This window comes from Erpetoichthys calabaricus, chromosome 9, assembly GCF_900747795.2.
Source record: "Erpetoichthys calabaricus chromosome 9, fErpCal1.3, whole genome shotgun sequence".
Lineage (NCBI taxonomy): Eukaryota > Metazoa > Chordata > Cladistia > Polypteriformes > Polypteridae > Erpetoichthys > Erpetoichthys calabaricus.
Window position 1 is genome coordinate 59,766,244 of NC_041402.2, and position 16,183 is coordinate 59,782,426.

At 42.5% G+C, this 16,183-nt stretch overlaps 1 protein-coding gene across 1 annotated transcript in view; it reads left to right on the forward strand.

The window, feature by feature from the left end:
• Nucleotides 1-142: 142 nt before the first annotated feature.
• The window catches only part of vps35 (VPS35 retromer complex component), an 85,905-nt gene continuing 69,864 nt past the window's right edge, over nt 143-16,183 (forward strand). The window contains exon 1 of the mRNA XM_028809658.2: nt 143-253. Within this exon, the coding sequence (XP_028665491.1) occupies nt 251-253 (3 nt within the window). The 5' untranslated portion in view covers nt 143-250. The remainder of the gene's footprint in view (nt 254-16,183) is intronic.

Genomic DNA, 16,183 nt, shown 5'->3' on the forward strand with positions numbered 1-16,183 from the left:
CCCGATTACACTGGGTGACGCTCGATACTGTCGAACTCTGTTAATTTGCCATTTATTAATTCGGCCATTGGCTGGCCACCCACTTCATTGATTTCTAGTGTGGCCAATAGAATTTCTCAGGACGTGTTCACGTAGCCAATAGTGGAGGGACTTGATGGGAAGAAGGCGGGGGTTACAGGGCTCGTTTTAAATCACATGATCCACAGAACTTGGAAAGGTTGAGTTACTAAAAAGCAGGAGTCGAGAAATCATGGTGAGTGTAACAGTTTGATTTGCTGTCCTCCTTTTTATGAGGGAGTTGTAGTATCTGTCATTTGATTTGCGTTTGCAACGTGAGTGTCAGGGTTCGGTTGCAGAGACGAAAATGTGGATGTTTTGTAGGTGCGCGGGAGGGCGGTGTAGGGGCCTAGTCTCCACCGGCCTGCTTGCCTATTAAACCGACCGGGGCTCACTGTTTTCAGTTAGAGTGTGTATGTGTTTTAAATAAATGTGGTGTATTAGGATACATTATTCGTGATGTTTAAATTTAAAATATATATTTATTTTAGAATGTCAAAAAGTAGTTTACGCTGCAGTGTTTGCTTCATCCAAACCGATGTATTTTGACAGCTTAATTTGAAGACGGGCTTATTTTTATCTTTCCCCCATTCAAAAATTCTGTATTTAATAAACGTGTGATGATTGGGCTTTCAGTGTAAACGGTTACTTTTATGCATTTACCTACCTAAAATGTTTGGCATGCTAGCATGTGTATATAATAAAATTTTACTTGCCTGTCTCATCTACTTTCTCATCTAAAGTGTAGGTGGGATGCTGGGTTAAACACTGACCTTAGGACGTTTCCCATGTGCTTATCCAGCTACACCTGCATTTGTGTAGATTGTTGCCATTTCTTTTAGTAAATTAATTTGCACAGTCAGTCCGTCCTGTTTAGGTAGGCTATGCGAAAGCAAATTCAGTCATTTTTATGCCCCAGACTTTTCGCTGTAAATGTTAACTTTTATTACTGTTAATGTTATTAAGCAGGACAAGGGCTGATGAGGAGATGGTATATTTACGGTAGCTTTGGTCATTTAAAGTGCTTTAGTGCACCACGGTAGTAGCGTTTGTTGTGTTGCAAGTGTTGTTCAAACTGTTTTGAATCTTAGCTGTTAATAGTACTGCTAGTAAAACTAAAAAAATGTATTTATGTATCATTTTAAGTTGGATCAGGTGAGAATGAATGTGCAAAGCCATATTATTCGTTAGATTTTGTGGTTTACAAAAATCCCTGTTGAACTGGTTCTGACACAAGAACCATATACAATAAATCACAAATCATGGCCACTTTGTAATTCACAAATTTTAATCCGCAAAATCTAACCTTTTGGCCACTTACACATTCAATTTAAGGTTCCATAGTTTTCATCCCTTGTACTGTGAGACAGGAGAAGGCAGGAAGTTTGAGTTTACAAGAATGAGGCAAAAAAAAGCAAAGAAATGTGCTTATTGTTACTTCCTCTTCTGTTAGGCCAACTGTGATATTTAAAATAACTGAAATGGACTAATGATTTGTGTGACATTCTTTAAAATGAGTTATGTCTGCCTTATTTGAAGTTTAGTTTAGTCAAGTCTGTGCTTTGTATGGCTATTGCATCAAATGGTTTTTCTTAAAGTTCTGAATCATTCTTCTGTGTAAAATGCTTGCTGCGAGTTTGTCATTTATGATGTTCCAAATCTTGCATGTTGGTTTTGCAACTTTATGTTCAATATAAGTGGTGATTGTTTTCAAAAGGGAAATGTAAAAGTTTCATTATGAAAGTTCACTATGTATATTAACTAAGGTTATTTATTTATTCTTTTAAATTTTTATTAAACTTGCTTGTCTGGTGTCTGGCATGAAATTTTAAGACGAACATTTTACAAGTTTTTTTTCTCAAATTGTCCTAATGGACAATAAAATGTAATGTCATTTCCATCCTGCTTAATCCATGCCTGGGGTTGCTAGATCCATTCTTAGCTAGCATAGGGTGCAAGGCAGGAGCAAACCCTGAGCAGGGGTGCAATCCATTGGTGGGTGAATCCCCACACTTGGGCCAATTTCTTGTTCTCAGTTCACCTAACACTTCATGACTTTGGACAATGAGAGGAATCTGGAGCACTGAGAGGAAACTCACACAAACACCAGGAGAACATACAAGGAGGACCAGGGATGTAAACTCTGCTCTCCATACTGCAAGGCAGTAGTGCTGCCACTGTGCTGACCGACAGTAAAATGTCCTTCACCTTAAACTCTATTCTGACAAGATTAATTTTGGACCAGAAGGTGGGGTGAAGTCTTTGCTTGAAGTGGGTTGGTGTGCACTGGTTGTCTGTACCAGCATTTGCCCATTACTGCCGTATGAGTACCGGCAATACTTGCATACTGTCAGTTTGGACCACATTAGCAACCCTTATTTATAACAACAGTATGTCCATTTGTACCTCCAAGGGAGGGAAAACCTCTCCCTTGTGCTCCTTTTGCCATTAAGTTTGCATATCAACACAACCTTGAACTTCCAAGTGGATATCCATTATTCATATGCACAACAAGGTGTACCTGCAGTTGTTTGTTCAGCTTCAGACACTGGATAAGTAGTTATTACTGGAGGAGCTCTGTAATTTTAGTCCAGTCTGAATTGCTTAAATGACAGAATTTTACTGACCCATCGATTCACACTGGACTAGTGTAACCAGACTAGTTTTTATAGACTTTCAATAAAAGGTAAAAGGCTCTGTAATCTTTACTGAGATGGGAATGTGCAATCTGGAAAGTTCCTGACACAATTGATTGATTTAGACTTGACTAAAATTTGTAGGAGTCCACTAGTAATAATTTCATTACTGTACCTCCTGGTATAAAACTAATCCTGTCCAAGTAGGGCTTTAGTCGATCAGTGTGGTGGATGACTGTGTAAGAAAAACATGTTATTGACATCTAATACGAGGTGAGACACAAAAATGAATGGACCGGGCTTGGGGCTTTCCTGGAAAACTGTCTGGAGGTCGGAGGGACATGAATCATAGAACTATATCCCCTCCTAAACGCCCTCTCAAACCGCCAACCGACTAGGTATATCCCGTGAATATCCCAGTCAGTATTTGCACAACAATCGATACACAAGTTGCCACGATAATGTTGAGTGAAAAAAAAGCAAACGACGAATCAACATCAAATTTCTCTCAAATTTTCTCTTCTTCCATAAAGTAGTTTTTGACTGACAAAAACAGTCCTGTCTTTGATCATCCTCCCTGTTTGCCAGATTTAGCTCCCTGTGATTTTTTACTTGTTTTCGAAAATCAAAAGTGATCTGAAGGGAACAAATTTTTCTTCAATAGATGAAGCGAAGACAAAAACGGAGGGCCTGTTAAAGAGCCTCGAGCAAGAAGACTTCCAGCACTGTTTTAATCAATGGAAGATACGTATGGAGTGGTGTAGGGATCGGGAGGGGGAGTATATAGAAGAATTACAGCAATCTAAACATTGTCACCATCATATATACACATACATACACACACAGTGGGGCAAAAAAGTATTTAGTCAGCCACCAATTGTGCACGTTCTCCCACTTAAAAAGATGAGAGAGGCCTGTAATTTTCATCATAGGTATACCTCAACTATGAGAGACAAAATGAGAAAAAAAAAATCCAGAAAATCACATTCTCTGATTTTTGAATTTATTTGCAAATCATGGTGGAAAAAAAGTATTTGGTCAATAACAAAAGTTCATCTCAATACTTTGTTATATACCCTTTATTGGCAATGACAGGGGTCAAACGTTTTCTATAAGTCTTCACAAGGTTTTCACACACTGTTGCTGGTATTTTGGCCCATTCCTCCATGCAGATCTCCTCTAGAGTAGTGATGTTTTGGGGCTGTCGCTGGGCAACATGGACTTTCAACTCCCTCCAAAGATTTTCTATGGGATTGAGATCTGGAGACTGGCTAGGCCACTCCAGGACCTTGAAATGCTTCTTACGAAGCCACTTCTTCGTTACCCGGGCGGTGTGTTTGGGATCATTGTCATGCTGAAAGACCCAGCCACGTTTCATCTTCAATGCCCTTGCTGATGGAAGGAGGTTTTCACTGAAAATCTGACGATACATGGCCCCATTCATTCTTTCCTTTACACGGATCAGTCGTCCTGGTCCTTTTGCAGAAAAACAGCCCCAAAGCATGATGTTTCCACCCCCATGCTTTACAGTAGGTATGGTGTTCTTTGGATGCAACTCGGCATTCTTTCTCCTCCAAACACGATGAGAAGAGTTTTTTTCATCTGACCATATGACATTCTCCCAGTCCTCTTCTGGATCAACCAAATGCTCTCTAGCAAACTTCAGACGGGCCTGCACATGTACTGGCTTAAGCAGGGGGACACATCTGGCACTGCAGGATTTGAGTCCCTGGCGGCGTAGTGTGTTACTGATGGTAGCCTTTGTTACTTTGGTCCCAGCTCTCTGCAGGTCATTCACTAGGTCCCCCCGTGTGGTTCTGGGATTTTTGCTCACCGTTCTTGTGATCATTTTGACCCCACGGGGTGAGATCTTGCGTGGAGCCCCAGATCGAGGGAGATTATCAATGGTCTTGTATGTCATCCATTTTCTAATAATTGCTCCCACAGTTGATTTCTTCACACCAAGCTGCTTACCTATTGCAGATTCAGTCTTCCCAGCCTGGTGCAGGTCTACAATTTTGTTTCTGGTGTCCTTTGACAGCTCTTTGGTCTTGGCCATAGTGGAGTTTGGAGTGTGACTGTTTGAGGTTGTGGACAGGTGTCTTTTATATTGATAACGAGTTCAAACAGGTGCCATTAATACAGGTAACGAGTGGAGGACAGAGGAGCCTCTTACAGAAGAAGTTACAGGTCTGTGAGAGCCAGAAATCTTGCTTGTTTGTAGGTGACCAAATACTTAATTTTCACCTTAATTTGCAAATAAATTCTTTAAAATCAGACAATGTGATTTTCTGTTTTTTTTTTTTCTTTCTCATTTTGTCTCTCATAGTTGAGGTACAGTATACCTATGATGAAAATTACAGGCCTCTCATCTTTTTAAGTGGGAGAACTTGCACAATTGGTGGCTGACTAAATACTTTTTTGCCCCACTGTGTGTGTGTGTGTGTATATATATAATATATATATATTTGCAGTTGGAGATCCACAAAGGGAGAAAAAACGAATCACGTATCATAAAATAGTTTTATTCCTGAGGTTTCAACCCCTGTCAGGGGTCTTCATCAGAGGATAATGCTTAGACTTACAAGAATCAAAGGCAATATATAGCAACAAATTCAGTATGGGGTGGGGGGGGTTGGGTGGAGGTGACTAAGTCAGTATGATCAAGGTTGTATAGTTTAATTAATGTGTACATGTCCTTCTTAAGTTGGCATATGCTGGGTTTATGTCCAAGTGTCTGTTGATGGCGTTTTCATCTGATAGCCAAGACTCGGCCAACTCTCTGGCGCTTTTTGTACTGGTCTTAAATTTTACTTTTACGTTGTCCCAGTTGAATGTGTGTCCTGTCGATTTAGTATGTGCATATATCAAAGATAGTGCGTCCTTTCTTCTGACGGCGTTGCGATGTTCCTGTACACGTGTTGAGATTTTTTTTGACGTTTGTCCTATGTATACAGCTGAGCAAGAATTGCATGGAATACTATAAACTGCGTTTCGTGTTTCGGCTGTCGATTTCTTGTTTTTAGCATTAAACAGGACCATGCGCAGATTGTTGGTGGGTTTATGTGCTATTCTGATGCCCCACTTGGTCAGGGTGCGTGCCGTGCCTTCTGACACATTATGGTGATACGGGAGTGAATGCCAGGTGGGGTGGGGGTTCTGATTTACGTCGATTGTATGCTGATTCCTTTGGCGTCTGCTGTGTAGACTCCGATTAATGAATGATTTTGAGGATCCGTTCGAGGTGAAAAGTTGAAACAGATAGCGTCTCTAATTAATTTTTGTTTCCTTGGTATTACAATGCGTGTGGACTCTAAATAGGGTTTTCACGCAGCTCCGTTTATGAGATACCGGGTGGTTGCTGGCGTAGTGTAGGATCTTGTCTGCGTAGCATTGTTTGCGGTAAACACTTGTGGTCAGGGTGGCGTCACTATTTCTTTTGATGTAAATGTAAATATATATAATTTTTTTTTTTTTTTTTTTAACCAATCCAGTTATTTTTGTGTCTCACCTCGTATTTGGTCCCTCAGATGAATCCCAACCTGGTTAAATGTTTGTCATTGAGGACACTATGAAAATGATGAAAGCATTATCGAGAACGGGCAGTTTATCCCAGCAGACATTGAAGTCCATATGCATTTGGACAGCGACACTATTATTATTTGGTGTTTCCCATGTTGATATAGCAGTGGGGACACCTCTTTTTCGAAGGGGTGAAGCAAAAATGTGGACCAAGACTGTGACATGACTGTTTCCATTATGTTTGTGTTTACAGTTACATTTTTAGGTCATTAATTCATTCATATTTTAAAATTTCTCATTATTTTTTTTTACATGGTGCTGCTCTGGGTAACACAAAAAAAAAAATTTAACTTTACTGTTTTTCTTAACCATAATAGGTGACAATTTAAATAATAATTTATAATACAAAAAGTAATTTTTAAATTAAGAAAATAAAATGAATCAAAATAATGAATAAAATAAAATCACTAAATGCGATTGCATATTCATGACCTTCTTTTTGTACAGGTGAGCAGTATCTGTTCTTCTTTCCTGTTATGGACACACATCATTCAGAATAAGTGCATCCCAAATGTTTTAATGGGCACAAATTCAGCATACAAAGAAACATGCAGTATGCTATACATCCTGAGGTTGCATTTCTGAACAGGCTGCTTGATACAGTATACCATAACAGTTTTGGTTTGGCTGAATATGAAGCTATGATGTAATTGAAATTTCTGCAAGAATTCATTATAAAGTTTAAATAAAAAACAAAAACTCTCCACTCTTACTGCAAATGTGTCACTGGGCTATCCAATTATTGTTTGCACAGCCTTAATCCGGTTATGGATGAGCCATGTGTTGAAAATGCAATGAGATGTATTGTGTGTGAAGGATGTGTGTGGAGGTTTCAATATTCCATTTTTGTCCAAAAGACATTCATGATATTTAGCTGAACACATCACTTGGTTTGAGGGTCTGCACAATATGAAAAGTTAGCTTGACTGATTTATTGGTACAGGAGAATCACAACGAAATGACAGCTATATAATCGTATAGATTAGATGTATTTTTAAATAGCATATACTATTAAATTGATTTTACATGAACGGCTAAAACACTCAAAGTAGGCAGTGAGCTTTGCCTTAAAAGTACAGTTATACAAAAATTCTAACAAATGAATTAAATGTACAGTAAATATCTCAATGCAGTATTTTCATAGCATGAATTTTGAAAAGGACTAAGTACAGTGTGAGAAATGGTTTTGGGTATTCTCCCCCCTTAATGAAATGGCAGGTTTTGGGAGAGCCGATCCGGTTGCTACGTCTTTGTCATTCCAAGAGATGGTACCTCTTAAATGTTTTGTAGTAACAACCATTGCATTTATCATTCCAGGTGCTGCATCTTAAGCATTATCACTGCTTTTACGACTCCCATACCAAGTAGCATATAACGGAGATGTGCCGTCTGGATGGAATTAGGAATACAATTCATAAAAAAAAGAGCGCTTTGAGTAGTGAGAGAAACGCTATATAAATGCAAAGAATTATCCATCCATCCATCCTCTTCCACTTATCCGAGGTCGGGTCGCAGGGGCAGCAGCTTGAGCTGAAATGCCCAGACTTCCCTCTCCCCGGCCACTTCTTCTAGCTCGTCCGGGGGAATCCCAAGGCGTTCCCAGGCCCGCCAAGAGACATAGTCCCTCCAGCGTGTCCTGGGTCTTCCAGGCATGTCTAACCGGGAGGAGGCCCCAGGGAACACCTCACCAGGGAGGCGACCAGGAGGCATCCTGCTCAGATGCCCGAGCCACCTCATCTGACTCCTCTCGATGCGGAGGAGCAGCGGCTCTACTCTGAGCCCCTCCCGGATGACTGAGCTTCTCACCCTATCTTTAAGGGAGAGCCCAGACACCCTGCAGAGGAAACTCATTTCAGAAGCTTGTATTCGCGATCTTGTTCTTTCGGTCACTACCCATAGCTCATGACCATAGGTGAGGGTAGGAACATAGATCGACTGGTAAATTGAGAGCTTCGCCTTATGGCTCGGCTCCTTTTTCACCACGACAGACCGATGCAGAGCCTGCATTACTGCGGATGCCGCACCGATCCGCCTGTCGATCTCACGCTCCATTCTTCTCTCACTCGTGAACAAGATCCCGAGATACTTGAACTCCTCCACTTGGGGCAGGATCTCGCTACCAACACTGAGAGGGCACTTCACCCTTTTCTGGCTGAGGACCATGGATTCGGATTTTGAGGTGCTGATTCCCATCCCAGCCGCTTCACACTCGGCTGCGAAACCGATCCAGAGAGAGCTGAAGATCACAGCCTGATGAAGCAAACGGGACAACATCATCTGCAAAAAGCAGTGACTCAATCCTGAGTCCACCAACCGGACCCCCTCAACGCCCTGGCTACGCCTAGAAATTCTGTCCATAAAAGTTATGAACAGAATTGGTGACAAAGGGCAGCCCTGGCGGAGTCCAATTCTCACTGGAAATGGGTTCAACTTGCTGCCGGCAATGCAAACCAAGCTCTGGCGCCGATCGTACAGGGACTGAACAGCCCTTATCAGGGGGTCTGGTACCCCATACTCTCGGAGTACCCCCCACAGGATTCCCCGAGGGACACGGTCGAATGCCTTTTCCAAGTCCACAAAAGACATGTAGACTGGTTGGGCAAACTCCAATGCACCCTTCAGGACCCTGCTAAGTGTGTAGAGCTGGTCCACTGTTCTGCGATCAGGACGAAAACCACACTGTTCCTCCTGAATCCGAGGCTCGACTATCTGACGGACCCTCCTCTCCAGGACCCCCGAATAGACTTTTCCAGGGAGGCTGAGGAGTGTGATCCCTCTGTAGTTGGAACACACCCTCCGGTCCCCTTTCTTAAACAGGGGGACCACCACCCCGGTCTGCCAATCCAGAGGCAGTCCCTGATGTCCATGTCATGTTGCAGATGCGTGTCAACCAAGACAGTCCTACAACATCCAGAGCCTTGAGGAACTCCAGGCGTATCTCATCCACCCCCGGGGCCCTGCCACCAAAAGGGTTTTTTGACCACCTCAGTCCCAGAGATGGGGAAACCCACCTCCGAGTCCCCAGGCTCTGCTTCCTCATTGGAAGGCATGTTAGTGGGATTGAGGAGGTCTTCCAAGTACTCTCCCCACCGACCTACAACGTCCCCAGTCGAGGTCAGCAGCGCACCATCCCCACCATATACAGTGTTGACACTGCACTGCTTCCCCCTCCTGAGACGCCGGACGGTGGACCAGAATCTCCTCGAAGCCGTCCGAAAGTCGTTCTCCATGGCCTCCCCAAACTCCTCTTGCCTCAGCAACCACCAAAGCCGCATTCCGCTTGGCCTGCTGGTACCTATCAGCTGCCTCCAGAGTCCCACAGGATAAAAGGGTCCTGTAGGACTCCTTCAGCTTGACGGCATCCCTCACCGCCGGTGTCCACCAACGGGTTCGGAGATTGCCTCCACGACTGGCACCGACCACCTTACGGCCACAGCTTCGGTCAGCCGCCTCGACAATAGAGGCACAGAACATAGCCCATTCGGACTCAATGTCCCCCACCTCCCTCGGGACGTGGTCGAAGTTCTGCCGGAGGTGAGAGTTGAAGCTACTTCTGACAGGGGGCTCTGCCAGATGTTCCCAGCAGACCCTCACAACACATTTGGGCCTACCAGGCCTGACCGGCATCCTCCCCCACCATCGAAGCCAACTCACCACCAGGTGGTGATCAGTTGACAGCTCCGCCCCGCTCTTCACCCGAGTGTCCAAGACATGTGGACGCAAGTCCGACGTCACGACCACAAAGTCGATCATTGAACTGAGGCCTAGGGTGTCCTGGTGCCAAGTGCACATATGAACACCCCTATGCTTGAACATGGTGTTCGTTATGGACAATCCGTGACGAGCACAGAAGTCCAATAACAAAACACCGCTCGGGTTCAGATTGGGGGGGCCATTCCTCCCAATCACGCCCTTCCAGGTCTCACTGTCATTGCCCACGTGAGCATTGAAGTCTCCCAGCAGAACAAGGGAGTCCCCAGAAGGTATGCCCTCTAGCATCCTCTCCAGAGACTCCAAAAAGGGTGGGTACTCCAAACTGCTGTTTGGCGCATACGCGCAAACAACAGTTAGGACCCGTCTCCCAACCCAAAGGCGGAGGGAGGCTACCCTGTCGTCCACCAGGGTAAACCCCAATGAACAGGCTCCAAGTCTTGGGGCAATAAGTATGCCCACACCCGCTCTGCGCCTCTCACCGGGGGCAACTGTAGAGTGGTAGAGAGTCCAGCCCCTCTCAAGGAGATTGGTTCCAGAGTCCAAGCTGTGCGTCGAGGTGAGTCTGACTATATCTAGCCGGAACCTCTCGACCTCGTGCACAAGCTCAGGCTCCTTCCCCTTCAGAGAGGTGACATTCCACGTCCCAAGAGCCAGCTTCTGTTGCCGAGGATCGGACAGCCAAGGTCCCCGCCTTCGGCCACCACCCGACCTCCTTGGCCCCTCCCATAGGTGGTGAGCCCATGGGAAGCAAAGAATTATTATTAAGTGCTAATGTATGCAGTACAGCTTCTGTTGGAATGTCAAAAGCAATGTAGCAGTGCATGTTATTACTTCATGTATTACAAAATACAGTAATCCCTCCTCCATCGCGGGGGTTGTGTTCCAGAGCCACCCGCGAAATAAGAAAATCCGCGAAGTAAGAAACCATATGTTTATATGGTTATTTTTATATTGTCATGCTTGGGTCACAGATTTGCGCAGAAAACACAGGAGGTTGTAGAGAGACAGGAACGTTATTCAAACACTGCAAACAAACATTTTGTCTCTTTTTCAAAAGTTTAAAACTGTGCTCCATGACAAGACAGAGATGACAGTTCTGTCTCACAATTAAAAGAATGCAAACATACCTTCCTTTTCAAAGGAGTGCGCGTCAGGAGCACTGAATGTCAAAGTGAGAGAAAACCAAACAAATCAATAGGGCTGTTTTGCTTTTAAGTATGCGAAGCACCGCCGGTACAAAGCTGTTGAAGGCGGCAGCTCACACCCCCTCCGTCAGGAGCAGGGAGAGAGAGAGAAAAACAAACAGTGAAAAATCAATACGTGCCCTTTGAGCTTTTAAGTATGCGAAGCACAGTGCAGCATGTCGCTTCACGAAGCAGCTGCACACAGAAGGTAGCAACTCTTTCAGCATTTTTAGACGAGCGTCTGTATCGTCTAGGTGTGCAAACAGCCCCCCTGCTCACACCCCCTACGTCAGGATCAGAGAAAGTCAGCGCGAGAGAGAGAAACAAAAGTAAGTTGGGTAGCTTCTCAGCCATCTGCCAATAGCATCCCTTGTATGAAATCAACTGGGCAAACCAACTGAGGAAGCATGTACCAGAAATTAAAAGACCCATTGTCCTCAGAAATCCGCGAAGCAGCAAAAAATCCGCGATATATATTTAACTCTTTTAGGGCAGATGTCGACTTTTGTCGACAGGAGGGGTTGAAGGCGAATGTCGACAAAAGTCGACATCCAGGGATAGGGGGTGACAATCAGCTGTTAATGGCGACAAATCTCACTGTCACGTCACAGGCATTCCATCTGTGTTTGGAGGAATGCTAGACTCGTTGACTCGGCAAATAAACATTGCGTGTGCATGAGTTGCGAAATGTAAACAAAGGCAAGATGGCACCGACATGTGAAAAGGCAGCGAAGCAAGTGCAGAAAAGAAAACACTCGGCAGGCGATGTTTTGCGCATTATCGCAGAGTCGGACTCTTGATTTTTCAGAATCGGACTTTATTGGCAGTGATCTTTATCAGGAGATCGAGCAAGAGAGTTAGAAGCAGGCATCAGCTGATCAGACACCAGCCGATGCCGCACCAGCGGATCTCCTGCCAGTTGAGTGCCTTCGCGCAGCCGATGCATCTACGGCAAAGTTCGCATGGGATAAATACACAGACATTGATCCGTTGAGAGCCGATCTGGCTACCGGAGTTTACAAGACGGCATGGCTTGCTGTTGGACACGACAGATCACCAGCTGCTGTACTTCAGGCTGCTCTCTCCTGATGCTGCTTTTCAGCTACTGTCAGACGAGACAAACAGGTAGGCAGAGCTTTTTTTTGAATCGCGGGCTGCGTTTGCATCGCATTCTCGTTTTTCAAAGTGGAACCCACAACGAAAGACGAGATGAAGCGCGCTGTGGCATTACAAATAGAGATGGGACAGAACTGGTGATATAACTTCAGGGAGCATTGGTCCAAACGTGTTTTGTCCCCTGGTGGCTTAGGTACGTGCTGCTGCAAAGTTTTATTCACTTCTGTAATAAACAGAAGCAAATCCCATGGGGTGAGCCAGGCTATAATGCCATACATAAAGTTCATAAAGTTTCAGAAGATGAAAAGAGGTGACAATACGGTTTTCATGCAGGCAGAAAACTTGGTGGCAGTGGCATGGCATGATGGCAAATGGGTGACTTGTCTCTCTACAGTACACACTAACAATATATGTGAGAGAGTGCAGCAACAGACAATTGAAAATAGGCACCAAAGCAACACATATTGTAAGGAGTGCAATGTGGCAATGACTGAAATTGGCTGCTTTGAGCAAGATCAGACTTTGCTGTGTAAAATGTATGTGATATGTATGTGAAATCATAGAGTATGCAGGCTCATACAACATGCAAGACAGTAACATTTGTCAAAAGTAAATTTTTTTGTTGATTTGATGTGTTAAACAATTGCTTTGTGTTCTTTTTTAAAAATGTTAGTTTTTGGAAAAATATTCAGCCCTGGGAGAAAAGAAACAAAAAAAAAATTAGCCCTAAAAGAGTTAAATATGCTTACATATAAAATCCGCGATAGAGTGAAGCTGCGAAAGGCGAAGCGCGATATAGCGAGGGATCACTGTACATTCCAATAGTGCACAGCTATGTTATATGGGTTGGAGACGGTGGCACTGACCAGAAAGCAGGAGACAGAGCTGGAGGTGGCAGAGTTAAAGATGCTAAGATTTGCAGTGGGTGTGACGAGGATGGATATTATTAGAAATGAGTACATTAGAGGGTCAGCTCAAATTGGATGGTTGGGAGACAGTCAGAGAGGCGAGATTGCATTGGTTTGGACTTGTGCAGAGGAGAGATGCTGGGTATATTGGGAGAAGGATGCTAAGGATAGAGCTGCCAGGGATGAGGTAAAGAGGAAGGCCTAAGCGAAGGTTTATGGATGTGGTGAGAGAGGACATGCAGGTGATGGGTGTAACAGAACAAGATGCAGAGGACTGAAAGATATGGAAGACGATGATCCGCTGCGGCGACCACTAACGGGAGTAGCCGAAAGAAGTGCACTGCAAATGGTAATGCTGAAGTCTTTGTTGATTACTTGGATTTCAATCTGTTTTATGAGTAGCAGAGCTAGTTATTGATATCTATTTGTAGAAGCAGTGGTGTCGGAAAATTTCAGAAGGGTCTGGCTACAGAAATCCACTGTTGGGCAAGAAGTCCACTTCAGTGACAAAAGTGGCTTTTCAACCAGGCCATATCCACTGTCATGCTAGAAGTCTCTTGTGGTGATGACTTATTCCTATCCATTTCAAATCGTTAGTGTATAAAAATGTTTTTGTACTTTTGTGTTATGTTAAATGTAAGGCAAGTAACCAGCTCACTCTGTTGGTGAACCTTTATTTTTAAGTTAATGTAGTTGAATTAAAATATTTAACACTTTGTTAATGAAGGAGTGCAAGGCATTTCCATTTATGTAATTAAGCTTGTTTACCTGCCTATTGGTATTTTTAGTTGTTTATGTCTTTCAGTGTCTGTGAAAAAGATAATGTAGTGTTGTACTATACATGTATATACAAGTTTTAGAATATTTTTTGCTTTGTGCCCTCCCACACCATAACCTCTCTTCTATGTCGGAGGACTAAAAGCTTTAGATTTGTCAGAAATTTCCATCTCCGGTTTTCAACAGATCTTGACGTTTTAGGATTCCCTGATGCCAAAAACATTAATATCTTGATGTTGGGTGTGTGTGTGTGTGTCACACTTTCTTGAGGATGGTAAAACGCTGGATGGAAAAATACCAAACTCAAAACTTAAGCCTATTATAAGATGAAAATGTGCTGATTAGTTTTTGAGCAAAATTGTGCAAGAGATAACTGCACTCTAGAGGAACCCTCAAGTACCATAATTCTGCAATTAATTATTAATTCTTCTTGTCCATTGCTATCATAATGACCTATTTTATGATCAGAAAGATTAGCATCAGAATGGTAAATAATTACCGAAATGTTTTAGCTCAAGTAACTTGGTTACTAGGGCAGAAAGCCTACTGACGTTCATGTCTGAATTTTTTTGATTTGTTAGTGGAGGAATTAGGGTTTTTTTTATGTAATTGGGCAGTTTATTTGTGTATATATGAGGTCTGTTTAACCATATGTTTACTTTATTTTAAGTTACTGTGTATTGTTTGTTTTCTCTCCTTCATGGCGATTACCTCTATGCCACATATTAATTCTTGTGCACATAACCCATTTAATGTGTAACTGTTGTGAGTATAATGCATAGTGTCTGAGACATTCTTTTGTATCACTTAAATACACACAGTCCTACAAGTTATCAATTGCAAATGAGTTATCAAAAAAGATTTATTAGTTATTAAAAAAAAAATAAAAATAAAACGTACCCAGTGTCTCATCAAATTATAGGTTTATTCAGCACTAATTAAAATAAAATATGCTTGGGTGCATTTGCTACTTCATTTGGCTTCTCCGATGTAAGCTTCGCAGTCCCCACTGTGGACTGATGGTGGATGTGGTTTGATTTTCTCAAACAATGAAACATCACTTCCATTACCACAGTGGATATCTGCAGCCAGACAGACTATTAGAAACATTTACAGCAGTGGCTGGCCACTAAATTTTCTATGCACTGAAACCTCTGTTATTAATGTGGCTCACTATCCAAGTATGCTGGCATTGAAATTAAACAAAGAATGTTAGCTTTTGGTGTAGGCTAGCATGTTTAAATATAAAATGTGGAAGTGGTATTTGAATTGCAGTACTAATGACAATTTTGTCACAGTCCAAATGCTTATGGACTGCACTGTGGTTTTTCAATCTGTGTTCATCTAACCTTTTCAAATACTACTGTGCATTAGTAGCTATTGTATTGTCACATGGACAGAGTACAGCAAATTTCCTAGTTGCCTGTCCATCCAACATGCAACATGTCACCACTCTGTGGCATATATTAAATACATAACATTTTATTTTATTTAGAATGGAAATCCTAAATCTGCTTACCTGATGTACAAACATGTAAGAACTACATCACTTTCTCAGTTGTGCTTCTGGTCCTAAAACGTGGACAGGTTAAAGGAAAGGGTACGGTGTAGAGCCTGAAATTTAGGTTTTAGTCAAATGTATTTATTTAATTTTTTAATTTTCTATTATAAATTGATTTTGTTAAAAAACTTGTGTATTTATGATTTCTCCTCAGTAGTGTTCCTTTGCGTTTTGAGTCCGTACATCCAGTTATCCCTTCAGCATAAACAACAGAATTATGTTGTCATTGTATGACAATTAAAGGAAGAAACTCTTTTCCTGCTATTTAATTGTAATGAAATTGACTTTTATTCTTGCTGTCCGCACTCTTTAGTATTAGTCTATTATGAATTGTTTTCTGTTATTATTCCATCCTTTTATACTTCATGGTTTCACTGGCATTTAATATTATGATTGTTTTTTTCTGGTTTAATTTTTTTTTATGTTTGAATGTGCCATGTTGGCAGAGTGGCACCAGGAATCTGTACTCTTGGGGTTGTAGCCCAAGCCTTTCCATTATCCATGCAGAGTCTGTGGGTTTTCCACTCTGATTTTGTACATGCAGCCAGTCCTTTATCTACTTAAAATTGTACAGACCTACTGTAGACATAAGAAAGTTGTGACGTTATAAAAAATAAATTGCATTAATATTAAAGTGCTTTTTCAACT